General features: G+C 44.3%; 1 protein-coding gene across 1 annotated transcript in view; it reads left to right on the top strand.

Annotated features, from left to right (window-relative positions):
* The first annotated feature begins 380 nt into the window (after positions 1 to 380).
* UBE4B (ubiquitination factor E4B) overlaps positions 381 to 10,527 on the top strand; it is a 133,494-nt gene continuing 123,347 nt past the window's right edge. Inside the window, exons 1-2 of the mRNA XM_023515143.1 lie at positions 381 to 418; positions 1,033 to 1,098. Coding sequence (XP_023370911.1) covers positions 392 to 418; positions 1,033 to 1,098 — 93 coding nt within the window. The 5' untranslated portion in view covers positions 381 to 391. The remainder of the gene's footprint in view (positions 419 to 1,032; positions 1,099 to 10,527) is intronic.

A 10,527-nucleotide genomic window follows, 5' to 3' on the forward strand; every position in this document is an offset into this window, starting at 1 on the left:
TGGAAACCCAGTCCCGGGCAGCCAGTACCCGGCCAGCGCCTCCTTCAGGCCGACTTCTCCGGCGCATGATCCGGCGCCGTCCCTCCCCCTGCCAGCGTACCTGGGCCGGGCCCGCGGCGCTCGCTGCCCTGCGCAGTCGCCATGGCAACGCCGGGTCTTGCAGCCTCGCCGCCCGGCCTCTAGCCTGCTCTCTTCCCTCTCTGGTCCCTCCCCTCGCCTGGCGCGGCAGCGGGAGAGGGGGTGGGGCGGAGGCGGGGAGAAGACGCAGGCGAGAGGAAGTCGGCGGCGCGACGCCCGCGGCCTATTGGCTGTCGTGTCCCGGTGCCAGAAGCTCCGCCTCCCCGGCGGGGGTCACGTGATCCCTTTCAAAGATGGCCGCCCTGTTGTTTTGATGAATAATACTTGGTGGGGCGAGAGGGTAAGAGTAGGGGTGGAGGGGTAGGAGGATTTACTCTTCCAGCGAGAGCATCGCGAGTCCCATCCTCCCCCTCCCCCCTGCCCGGCCTCTGGCGTGGTGGCGGGGCGTGGCTGGCCTGTTTTGGGAGGGAGGGGCTTCCCTTACAGTGCTGGGCTCTGCCAGGGCGGCTGTGGGGTCGCCTTACCTCGGGGCATCCACTCTGCAGTCGGCCAGGTCCCGCCGGGGGCAAAGGTTAGGAAGGAGAGCAGGATCTGGTGGAGGAAACGCCGCTGACGCGCCATCACTACGAAGACACAGCAGGCTTGGGGCACGAGACAAGCTGGAGACCGCGCTACCTAGTCTGGGTAACCTGGGAAGCATAGGGTAGTAAGTGGCGCCTTAAGATAACCCTGTAGCAGCAGCAGTGGCGGCCAAAGGAGGCTGCTCAGGGCAGTAGCGGCAGTAGGAGTCTCTGGGGCGACTGGAGTGACCGAAGCCAAGGCAGTTCAGTGCCTCTCGTGTTCTTATTTTTTAACCTCTGACTATGCAATTCTGAAGCCTCCCCCGTTCGGGGGACCAGACAGCCTGATAGACACCTTCCACTCCCCTTCCTCCCGCTCCGGTCTCGAGAACAGAAGGATCGCTTCCTAACGCCTTTCACCATTAAGAGGAAAGCGATGGAGGAGCTGAGCGCCGATGAGGTGAGGAGGAGGTTGGGGAGGGGGGCATCTTGAGGGATTAGTTGGCAACTCGTTATCGCTTTGGACAGGGACGATATTGCGCCAGTGGCACCTGGCCTTTGGGCTTGGGGAAGGAACGGAGGGAACGGAGGTGACATTATTCCAAGAATAAAATGACTCCCCGAGAGGGACTCCGGTTTTATTCTCCTGCCTTCTTTCTCATTCTGAACTCCATTTGCTTCTTTCCGAGTGTTCTTTTAGGATCCAAAGAAAAGGAGAGCATCCTGAGGTGCTCATTCTTTCCTTGGGGTATGCAAGCAAGAATGGCTAGATTTTTAACACGTTAAATTGTGTTGGCGTCTTCAGGGATTTAAGGAATAATTTTGGATGGAATCAGAATGTTCAGTGGGTGTATGTTTTTAAAGGAAGTATTTGAAATCCCAAATACGTGTGGGCATTTCATTGTGCAAGTTAATTAAGCATATATTTGTGTTTGCCGCGTGGCTTAAAGGCGGATCCTTTGATGTTTAACAAAATAGGTATGTTCTCAACGGTTTAGAGAATTCCGGTGAAATTCTAGTGATTAAATAGACTGCTGATGACTGCTGGCGTTATTCTCTTTCATTCTGCCTTTTCCTGGTTCTTGTTTCTTTCAAACTTGTGTTTTGCTGCAGCAGAGGCTGCACAGGAAGCAAGTGGAAGCAAATGACTTTATAAACTCTCCCATGTTCTCATTTGTGAAAAGAGTATTACAGATCCCCTACTTGATGTTTTAAAGATTGTTTAATAAATTAGATTGTCACAAAAACAGTGGCAGACAGGATACAAAGAATTTCCTGTGATTCCACTGACTTTTTTCTGCCTTTTTACAAATTGGGACCTTCTCTTTCAGGACATCTCTTGTCAGTATCCTCTTCATCCTGCCTCCTCATTTCTTCCACTTGTTCGTATACTTCCTTACAGAATTATGAAAGCAGTCTCCCACCAGGTTGGTTGTACTACAAGACTTCTATGCTCCACTTACTTTTAGCTACAGAGTAGTATTTTAATAAAATTCTCCAAGAATAGGGCATGTAATGGTGTGTTAAGGGTCAGATAGGAAAAGAAAGCAAATAGTTTTATTGGTTATGGTACTTGGATATTTGGTTTGGAAAGTTAGGATTGCCCGTCCTGCGTTAGTGACTTTGTTTTTATCAAAAACATCAAGAGTATAATTTTAAATGAGAAATATTGAACAAGTTTCTTTCACTTAAGAAATATTAAGAAGTCTTTTTTTTAAGATACAGTCTTTAAAAGTATCTCTCCCCTTATCCTTTTTTCTTTAATTTTAATTCTAGTGGGTAATTTCTCTAAAGGCAAGAATCTGTTTTTTAGTAGTCTTTTACTCCCAGGAATTACTTTTATCTTGAAAGATCTGTAAATAGCCCCTGCTTTAGAGTCTCTTATAATACAGACTTGAGTTTTCACCAAGAAAATTTTTTCAAACCAATAAAGCATACAGACAAGTTAACAGTAGTATATGATCTGAAATGTGTCTCTTTGCTTTACCTAGTCCTGAGGAAGGTGAAACTTTTTTGTGACCCTATAGGGAACACATGTAACATTTATGGAAGAAATAGAAGAAACATTTTTCAAGGTCAACAGAATATTTAAAATAAATATAAAAAATTAAATTTGCTAATATAGATTTAATATACAATTACCTTCAACAAATTAGTTGTCTGAGCATAAAGGGACAATTTAATAACTGGTAATCTTGGCCTGTGGCTCAAAAGGGTAGGGCACCAGTCTCATATGCCTGAGGTGGCGGATTCAAACCCAGCCCCGGCCAAAAAAGAAAATAAACCAAAAAACTGGTAATCTTACTCTCAACAGAACCTAGAACAAATAGTTTTTTGGGAAAAATCTGTTGAATATTTTATATATGTGTATGTATGTATATGTATACATTTTCTTTTTTTTTTTTTTGAGACAGGGTCACATTGTTGCCCTCAGTAGAGTGCCATGGCATCACAGCACACAACAGCCTCAAACTCTTGGGCTTAAGCGATTCTCTTGCCTCAGCCTCCCAACTACCTGGAGACTACAGGTGCCTACTATAACACCCGGCTATTTTTAGAGACAAGTTCTTGCTCTGGCTCAGGCTGGTCTCAAACTTATGAGCTCAGGATATTAACCCACCTCGGCCTCCCAGAGTTCTGGGATTAAAGATATGAGCCACCTTGCCTGACTCTTGAATTATATTTTTATTTTTTATTTTATTTATTTATTTTTTTGAGACAGCCTCAAGCTGTCGCCCTGAGCTCACAGCAACCTCCAACTTCTGGGCTCAAGCAGTTCTCCTGCCTCTGCCTCCTAAGTAGCTGGGACTACAGGGCCCTGCAACAACGCCCGGCTATTTTTTTTTTTTTTTGGTTGCTTGGTTGCAGCCTTCATTGTTGTTTGGCGGCCTGGGCTGGATTCGAACCGCCAGCTCAGGTGTATGTGGCTGGCTCCTTAGCTGCTTGAGCCACAGGCACTGAGTCTTGAATTATATTTTTAATCCAATTTTTAAAATTTTGGGCTTAGGTGAGCACTTCTCAACAAATCTTTTGCCTGTGTATTGTCATTTGGGGGTGGATTCTTGGGTTGGATATAGTAGGTGATATTGATTTGGTTAGAAAATGATATTACTGGCTCGGTGCCTATAGCTCAACCGGCTAAGGCGCCAGCCACGTACACCTAGGGTGGCGGGTTTGAATCCCCAGCCCGGACCCGCCAAAAAACAACAATGACGGCTGCAACCAAAAAATAGCCGGGCGTTGTGGCGGGCGCCTGTGGTCCCAGCTACTTGGGAGGCGGAGGCAGGAGACTCGCTTGAGACCAGGAGTTGGAGGTTGCTGTGAGCGTAGTGCCATGGCACTCTACCCAGGGGGACAGCTTGAGGCGCTGTCTCAAAAAAAAAAAAAAAAAAAAAAAAAATTTATTTAAAATAAAAGCGTGTATATTAGGGCTGAAATAGGCAAGACAGTAATCTTTTGGTCTAAATTAGGAAATTAGGTAGGCTGAGTTTTATATTTAACAAAATGAAAATGGATAAGAATACAATCCACGACAAATAAAGGTTAGTGTAACTATACTGGTAGCTTTAGAAGATTTATATTATGGGCACTTTTTAGTTCCTCTCAGAAGTCACCTTGAATCCTTGCATTTTTTTTCTTGTGCTTCATAAGTAGCTTAAGCTTCCTTGCTGTTTGTTATTTATTTAGTGTATAACAGTGAGTTTATTGCTCTATAGAGCAGATCTCTGACTAAGTTCATTCCCATTAGGAACCTACATTCCGGGGCATCATTATTTACATTATATTCATTTTGTAGCCTATGCATGTATTGTTTTTCTTGTACCAAGATGATGCTGTGAATGGGGCAAGGCAGGTATTTTAAACGCTTTTTCAATAGGGGCGATCAGATCGCATTGAAATTATTTGCCTTTCCCCCCCCTCCTAGATAATTCTTTATGACCTATTTCATCTGCAAGATGGTTGGCTGGGATTCAGGGTGCGGTCAAGGTTTTAGAAGAGTGTTACGTGTTCTCTCCCAAATGCAGAATATGTGACCTTGGACTTTTTAGCAGTGTTCTGTAAGTGGAAAAGGATTGCCATTTAATAACAGCCTTAGAAGCCTGCTCTGTCCCAGGCACTTTATAGCCTGTGTCTCATTTGATACAACAGGGGAATCAAGCAGGTACTGTTTTCTTTATACTGTTGGGGAAACTGAGATCTAGGTTAAGGCACTTGTCCATGGTGACCTGGCTTAGAAGTGACAGACTTGGAATTCAAACCCAGAGCTCTTGACTCTCGAGCCTTTTTACTACATTTTACTGCCTAACAACCAGCTGTCAGTTCACCAAAGCTTTTATATTAATATCCTACTAACATTGACCCACTCTGCTTGATATGCATAGTTTTTCTATGAAAGTGTTGGTTTGCATGAATGCATTAATGCTGGGATCAAGGACTTTCCTACTGAATCTCTTCTCCCTCACACGATTGTTCTCTGGACAAGATTTAAAGAAATTCTAATTTAATTGAGGTGAGGGAGATTGTAATCCTACATTTACAATATAATGCCAAGTGCTATTGTGGAGGTATGCATAAGGCACTTCAGAAAAACAAGAAAGGACCCCTGGAGGGACATTGTCTTGGAGAAGACTTTGAAGAAAAAGTGATATTTATGCTGAGTAGTAGTAACTTCCTAAAGGGCCCTAGAAATAGATTCTGAGAGTGGGGAGCTCTAGAAACTGCCCGAAGTAGCAAGACTTGAACATTGGATGTTGCGGGGAAAGGGGTGGGGGTGGGGGTGGGGGGAAGAGGCAGGCACCGGATCATGGAGGGCTCTCAGAAATGTTTAGGAGTTTGAATTTCTCTGTAAGATGCCATTGAGGGAATTAAAGGGATTAGAGAACTGCCTGACAAGGGTGTAGAAGGGCTGTTTGGAAGAAGGTGGCTACAGACCACAAAGCAAATTAGAAGGCTGCTGTCACTATCTAGCAGTGAGGCAGTGGAGTCAGACAGAACTAAAACATTGCCAGTGGGACTGGAGGGGTGGAGACAGACACCGGGAAACCAATGATTAAGTTAACTCACTTTGAACAATCAGATATGAAGGAGGAGGGTGAGGAGGAGAAAGGGAGGTGATGCCTCATTTTCTAGCTTGGGAGAATGGATTGGTGTTAAATAAGGAATTCCAAACAAGGACCAGATTTTGGAGAAAGCAGATAAGTTTTGTTTTGGATCACTGAAAAGGCACCTCAACAGGGAGGGAGACTCTCACCCTGTCCTTTTTTATTTTATTTTATTTTATTTTATTTTTTGAGAAAAAAAAGTAGTGTCACTTCGTTGCCCTCAGTAGAGTGCTGTGATGTCATAGCTTACAACAATCTCAAAGTCTTGGGCTCAAGTGATTCTCTGCCTCAGCTGCCCAAGTAGCTGGGACTACAGGCACCTGCCACAATGCCTGGCTTTTTAGAGACAAGGTCTTGCTCTTGCTCAGGCTGGTCTCGAACCTGTGAGCTTAGATAATCCATCTGTCTCTGGCGGAAGCCATCATGCCTAGCCCCACCCTATCCTTTCTACTCAAACATCCCCACCTCTTTGACCTTTTCTTTCCTTCTAAGGCCGAAGGACCTGAGCTCACTTTTTCTCCCCAGTCCTTAGCTACTACCACCCATTTTATAATCAGGGTTTGTTTTTTCCCCTCTAGCCTTGTAAGAAAGGGATATAGCCTTTCAGGCCCCTGTCTACTCCTTTTGTGCATTGTAGACTAGAGACAGAGAATGGTAATGAAATAATTGACATTTATTGAATTCTTTTTTTTCAGTTTTTGGCTGAGGCTGGGTTTGAACCCACCACCTCCGGTATATGGGGCCAGTACCCTACCCCTTTGAGCCACAGGTGCCACCTCCCCCTTTTTTTTTAAATAGCCTTCAATAAAAGCTGAATTTATTGAATTCTTAATATGTGCTAAGCACTTAATTTGCTTAGCAAGTTTGGCATTATTATCCCCATTTTACAGATAAGAAAATTGAGGATCCTAGAAATTAAGTAATTTGCTGAAAGGCACACAGCTACTAAGTGGTAGAACCTGGATTCTAATCCAGAGTCTAACTGCACAGTTCTCAGGCCATTTACTAAATCACCTCCAAAACAGAAGTAACCTGAGGAGAGGGATGATAAACAAACATACACGCATGAATGCCATTTGGCGGTAAGTGTTATGAAGGAAAAATAAAGTAGTCTGATGGGTAGGGGAACAACAGGTTATGTGGAGGGTGTGCAGTTTTAGGAGGTGGTTTTAAAAAGGATTTCAGTGATGGCAGGAGCTTTTTGAGTGAAGAACATTGCCAGGTACAGGAAGCAGCAGGTACCAAGGGTCTGAGGTAGACGTGCTGCTGAGCTGTTCCAGGAAATACAAGAGGGGCAACTGTGGTTGAGCCTACTCTGCAGGGGGCACAGCAACAGGAGACGAAGTCAGTTCATTCTTTCAGCAAAGTCTTACTGAGTTCTCATAACTATATTTCGATCCTGATATTTTTCTTTGTACTTTATTCACATTTAAATATGTTTGAAATTGGGTCGGATGGTGTAAATCACTATTGGCCAGGCTGCGGTTGTGACGCTTGTCATTTCCTGTTTACGTGCAGCCTGGTCATACCTGTTCATATTATCACCCTTTCAGTTGAGTGTTAAATTTAGTTGCCATTTTAAATGCCTTCCAAAAAATTACACTTTGATTCAGCAAGGAAAGCAAATGCTACTTTGTATGCAGAGAGGAATGGAAACAGCAGTGGGGTGTCAATTTGATATTAGCAAAGAAAATGTTGTCGAGGCATGACCACAATTCCATGTTTCATTGTAGAGCAACAAGCAAGTGCCTTTTAGGCAGCATCAGACAGGTGAAAATCCCCAAGCCTGTGAAGCTGTGTCACATTTTGTAATGGAACATGGAGTTAGAAGGATTGCCTTCTGCACCCAGGCAATGCAGTGGAAGGTCAGAGATACTGACATTCCTTAGAAAGAAATTTTGAAGCATCTAGAGCCTGATGTAACTGATTTTTCCTCCTGATCTATTGTTAAGACATTTTATTGTGGTTTAATGGACAGTATTTTTTTTTCTTGGTGGTGTGAAAAATAATGGTGCAGTTTATTTATTTTTAATTTTTTTATCACCCTCAGAAGACTGCTGTGGCATCACAGCTCACAGCAACCTCCAACTCCTGGGTTCAGCTGATTCTCTTGCCACAGCCTCCTGAGTAGCCAGGACTACAGGCGCCCACCACAACACCTGGCTATATTTTTGTGGCAGTTTGGCCGAGGTCGGGTTCGAACCCGCCATCCTTGGTATTTGGGGCTGGTGCCCTACCCACTGAGCCACAGGCGCCGCCCTAATGGTGCAGTTTATAATCTGTGACTTCTGATGTTGAATAAAATACAGTGTATGCCCAGCATTGTTTTGTCTATGAGACTGTATCAATGAACAAAACAAACAGAAGTCTCTGCCTTTGTGGGACTTGCTTTCTGATTTATGTTTTCAAATAATCATTCTGGCTGCTGCTTAGAAAATAGATAAAAGGGGAGAGAGTAAAAGCAGAGAGGAGGGTTAGCTAGGCCATTGCAGGAGTCCCAGTGAGAGATCACGTGTGGTCACCAGTCGGGGTTAGTGGAGAAGGTGAGAAGGGTCAGGTATTAGATGGTTAGATATTTTGTGGGTAGAGCCAGTAAGTTTGGGTGATGGGTTGGATGTAGGATAGGAAGGAGCCACGGTGAGTCAGATTATCATTGGGTTGATTGTTGTAACAGAGAGACATGAAATAGCAACTGCATAAGCCAGATAGATGTTTATTTCTCTCTAAATAGAAGTCTGGGTAGGAGGCTGGGGCTACTGTGGCAGCTCTTATGCTTACTTGGGGCGCAGATGCCATCTGTCTTGTACCAACTTTCCTACCATACAGCTTCCGTCTTTTGATCCATGTATGTCTGCATTCTAGCCAGAGAGGAGAGGGGAGGTCATGCTCCTCTTTCCTGGCGCAGCTTCAGAGCTGTGTGGATCACTTCTGTTTACCTTTCACTGGCCAGAAACTAAGTCACATGGCCACAGCAACTTGCTGGGAAGGTTGAGAAATGTGGTTTGTAATTCAGTAGACATATGTTCAACTACAAAAGACACAAAGACGTATATTCTTTTATGTTAGGAAGGGAGAACAGTCTACATGTGACCTTCTGGATTCTGAGTACAGCCTTTTGACTGAATCCCAATTTTATAGAACAAACCTTTCTAATAAAGGGCCCAAGTTAAGGACTTCTTGCTTAAAGTGGCTTGAAACCAAGAAGCACCCAAATTTCGAATTGTTCAACCAGTTTCCCTTGAATTATAGGCTGTGTTGGCATGCAGGCTGTTTTAGAAGATGTCACAGGCTTACCAGGTGTTTTATCATGTCCTACAATAATTGTGCGTGTGCTGACTCCTAAGCCAGTGCCATGTATTTATTTATATTCTATAATATTAAGGTTGATTACTCCAGGTTCCAAATTCTGCATGTTAGGTAGGATACTGATTTGGCTGCTATGGCAGGAGATCTAAAATAATGATGTCTAAAACAAGATAGAAGCTTGTATTTCTACACTTAAAGTAAAAATCCCAGTAGGTGGATGAGAGCTGGTTTAGTAACTTCACAAGTACTAGGGAGCCAGACTCATTCTGTTGTGCCCACTATTGTCTAAGTCATAGTCCCAGAGGGCTGCTCTGGCTCCCATGAGGAAGTCTGCATCTCAATCCTCTGGAAAAGACTCTGGGACAAGAGGAGGGCATGTTCCTACTCCGTAAAGGCATGGCCAGAAAATTTCATGAGTCCTTGGCCAGAACTTAAGTCACCCGGCCTCACCCAAATGCGGGGGTGGCTGAATGTATATTCGGAGGCAGCTAGCTTCTCTACCACAGTGATACCAGGAATTTAGCCTAAACAGCTAAAAATATTTTGAACTTGTTATGATTATGCTGCCCATCACTTATCCTGGTGGAGTTTTTTTTGAGACACAACTTCACTCTTGCCCCTGGGTTCATTGCTGTGGTGTCATAGCTCACAGCAACCTCACACTCTCGGGTTTGAGGATCCTCTTGCCTCAGCCTCCTGAGTAACTGGGACTACAGGCGCTTGCCACAACACTTAGCTATTTTTTGTTGTAGTTGTCATTGTTTGGCAGGCCCTGGCTGGATTCGAACCCGCCAACCTGGTGCATGTGGCTGGAGCCATAACCATTGTGCTACACGTGCCGAGCCTATAATTAGAATTTTAGCTGGTGCCCACATAACATCTAACAAACCCTTTGCAGGTAATGCCAACAGGATAAATGTGGTGGTATCTTACAGGTTAAGGTAGCAAATAGACCTTGGCTTATGTGAAGAGTTGGGTAGGAGTCCCCCATCCCATACCCATCATACTTCCTCAAATCTCTCCCCACCCCTGTGTTGAGCCACACTGTCAGGCACTTGTCAGCCCTACTCCTCCCTTTTCCTAAAACCTAGAGTGATTGATCAATGGCCTGAGTGCACTAAGGGGGTGAAGGCAGAATGAGGGGATTTGAATGAGAGAGAACTGTGGAAAGGGGAACTCAGAGGAGTCCTAGGAGAACCACGCTGCATGCCAGAACTAAAAAATATAACTTTACTCAAATCAGAAGACTTAATTTCTCTTCTAGGGTATTGTCCTCCTCCCAGCAAGGGTAAAAAAAAATTCTGAATTGAATGTTATTATATTAACTACTCACCAGCTGCCTTATCTTAAGCAGCTTGTTGAGTTCTTTTAAGACAATATTGAGGCTGGGAAAAAAGGTATCTTTTAGGTTCTAGTAGTGAGAAGTGCTTGACCTTGACTTTGGCCTTCTTTTTTTTTTTTTTTTTTTTGAGTCAGAGCCT

This window comes from Otolemur garnettii, unplaced genomic scaffold, assembly GCF_000181295.1.
Source record: "Otolemur garnettii isolate 467f Iridium unplaced genomic scaffold, OtoGar3 scaffold00067, whole genome shotgun sequence".
Taxonomy (NCBI): Eukaryota; Metazoa; Chordata; class Mammalia; order Primates; family Galagidae; genus Otolemur; species Otolemur garnettii.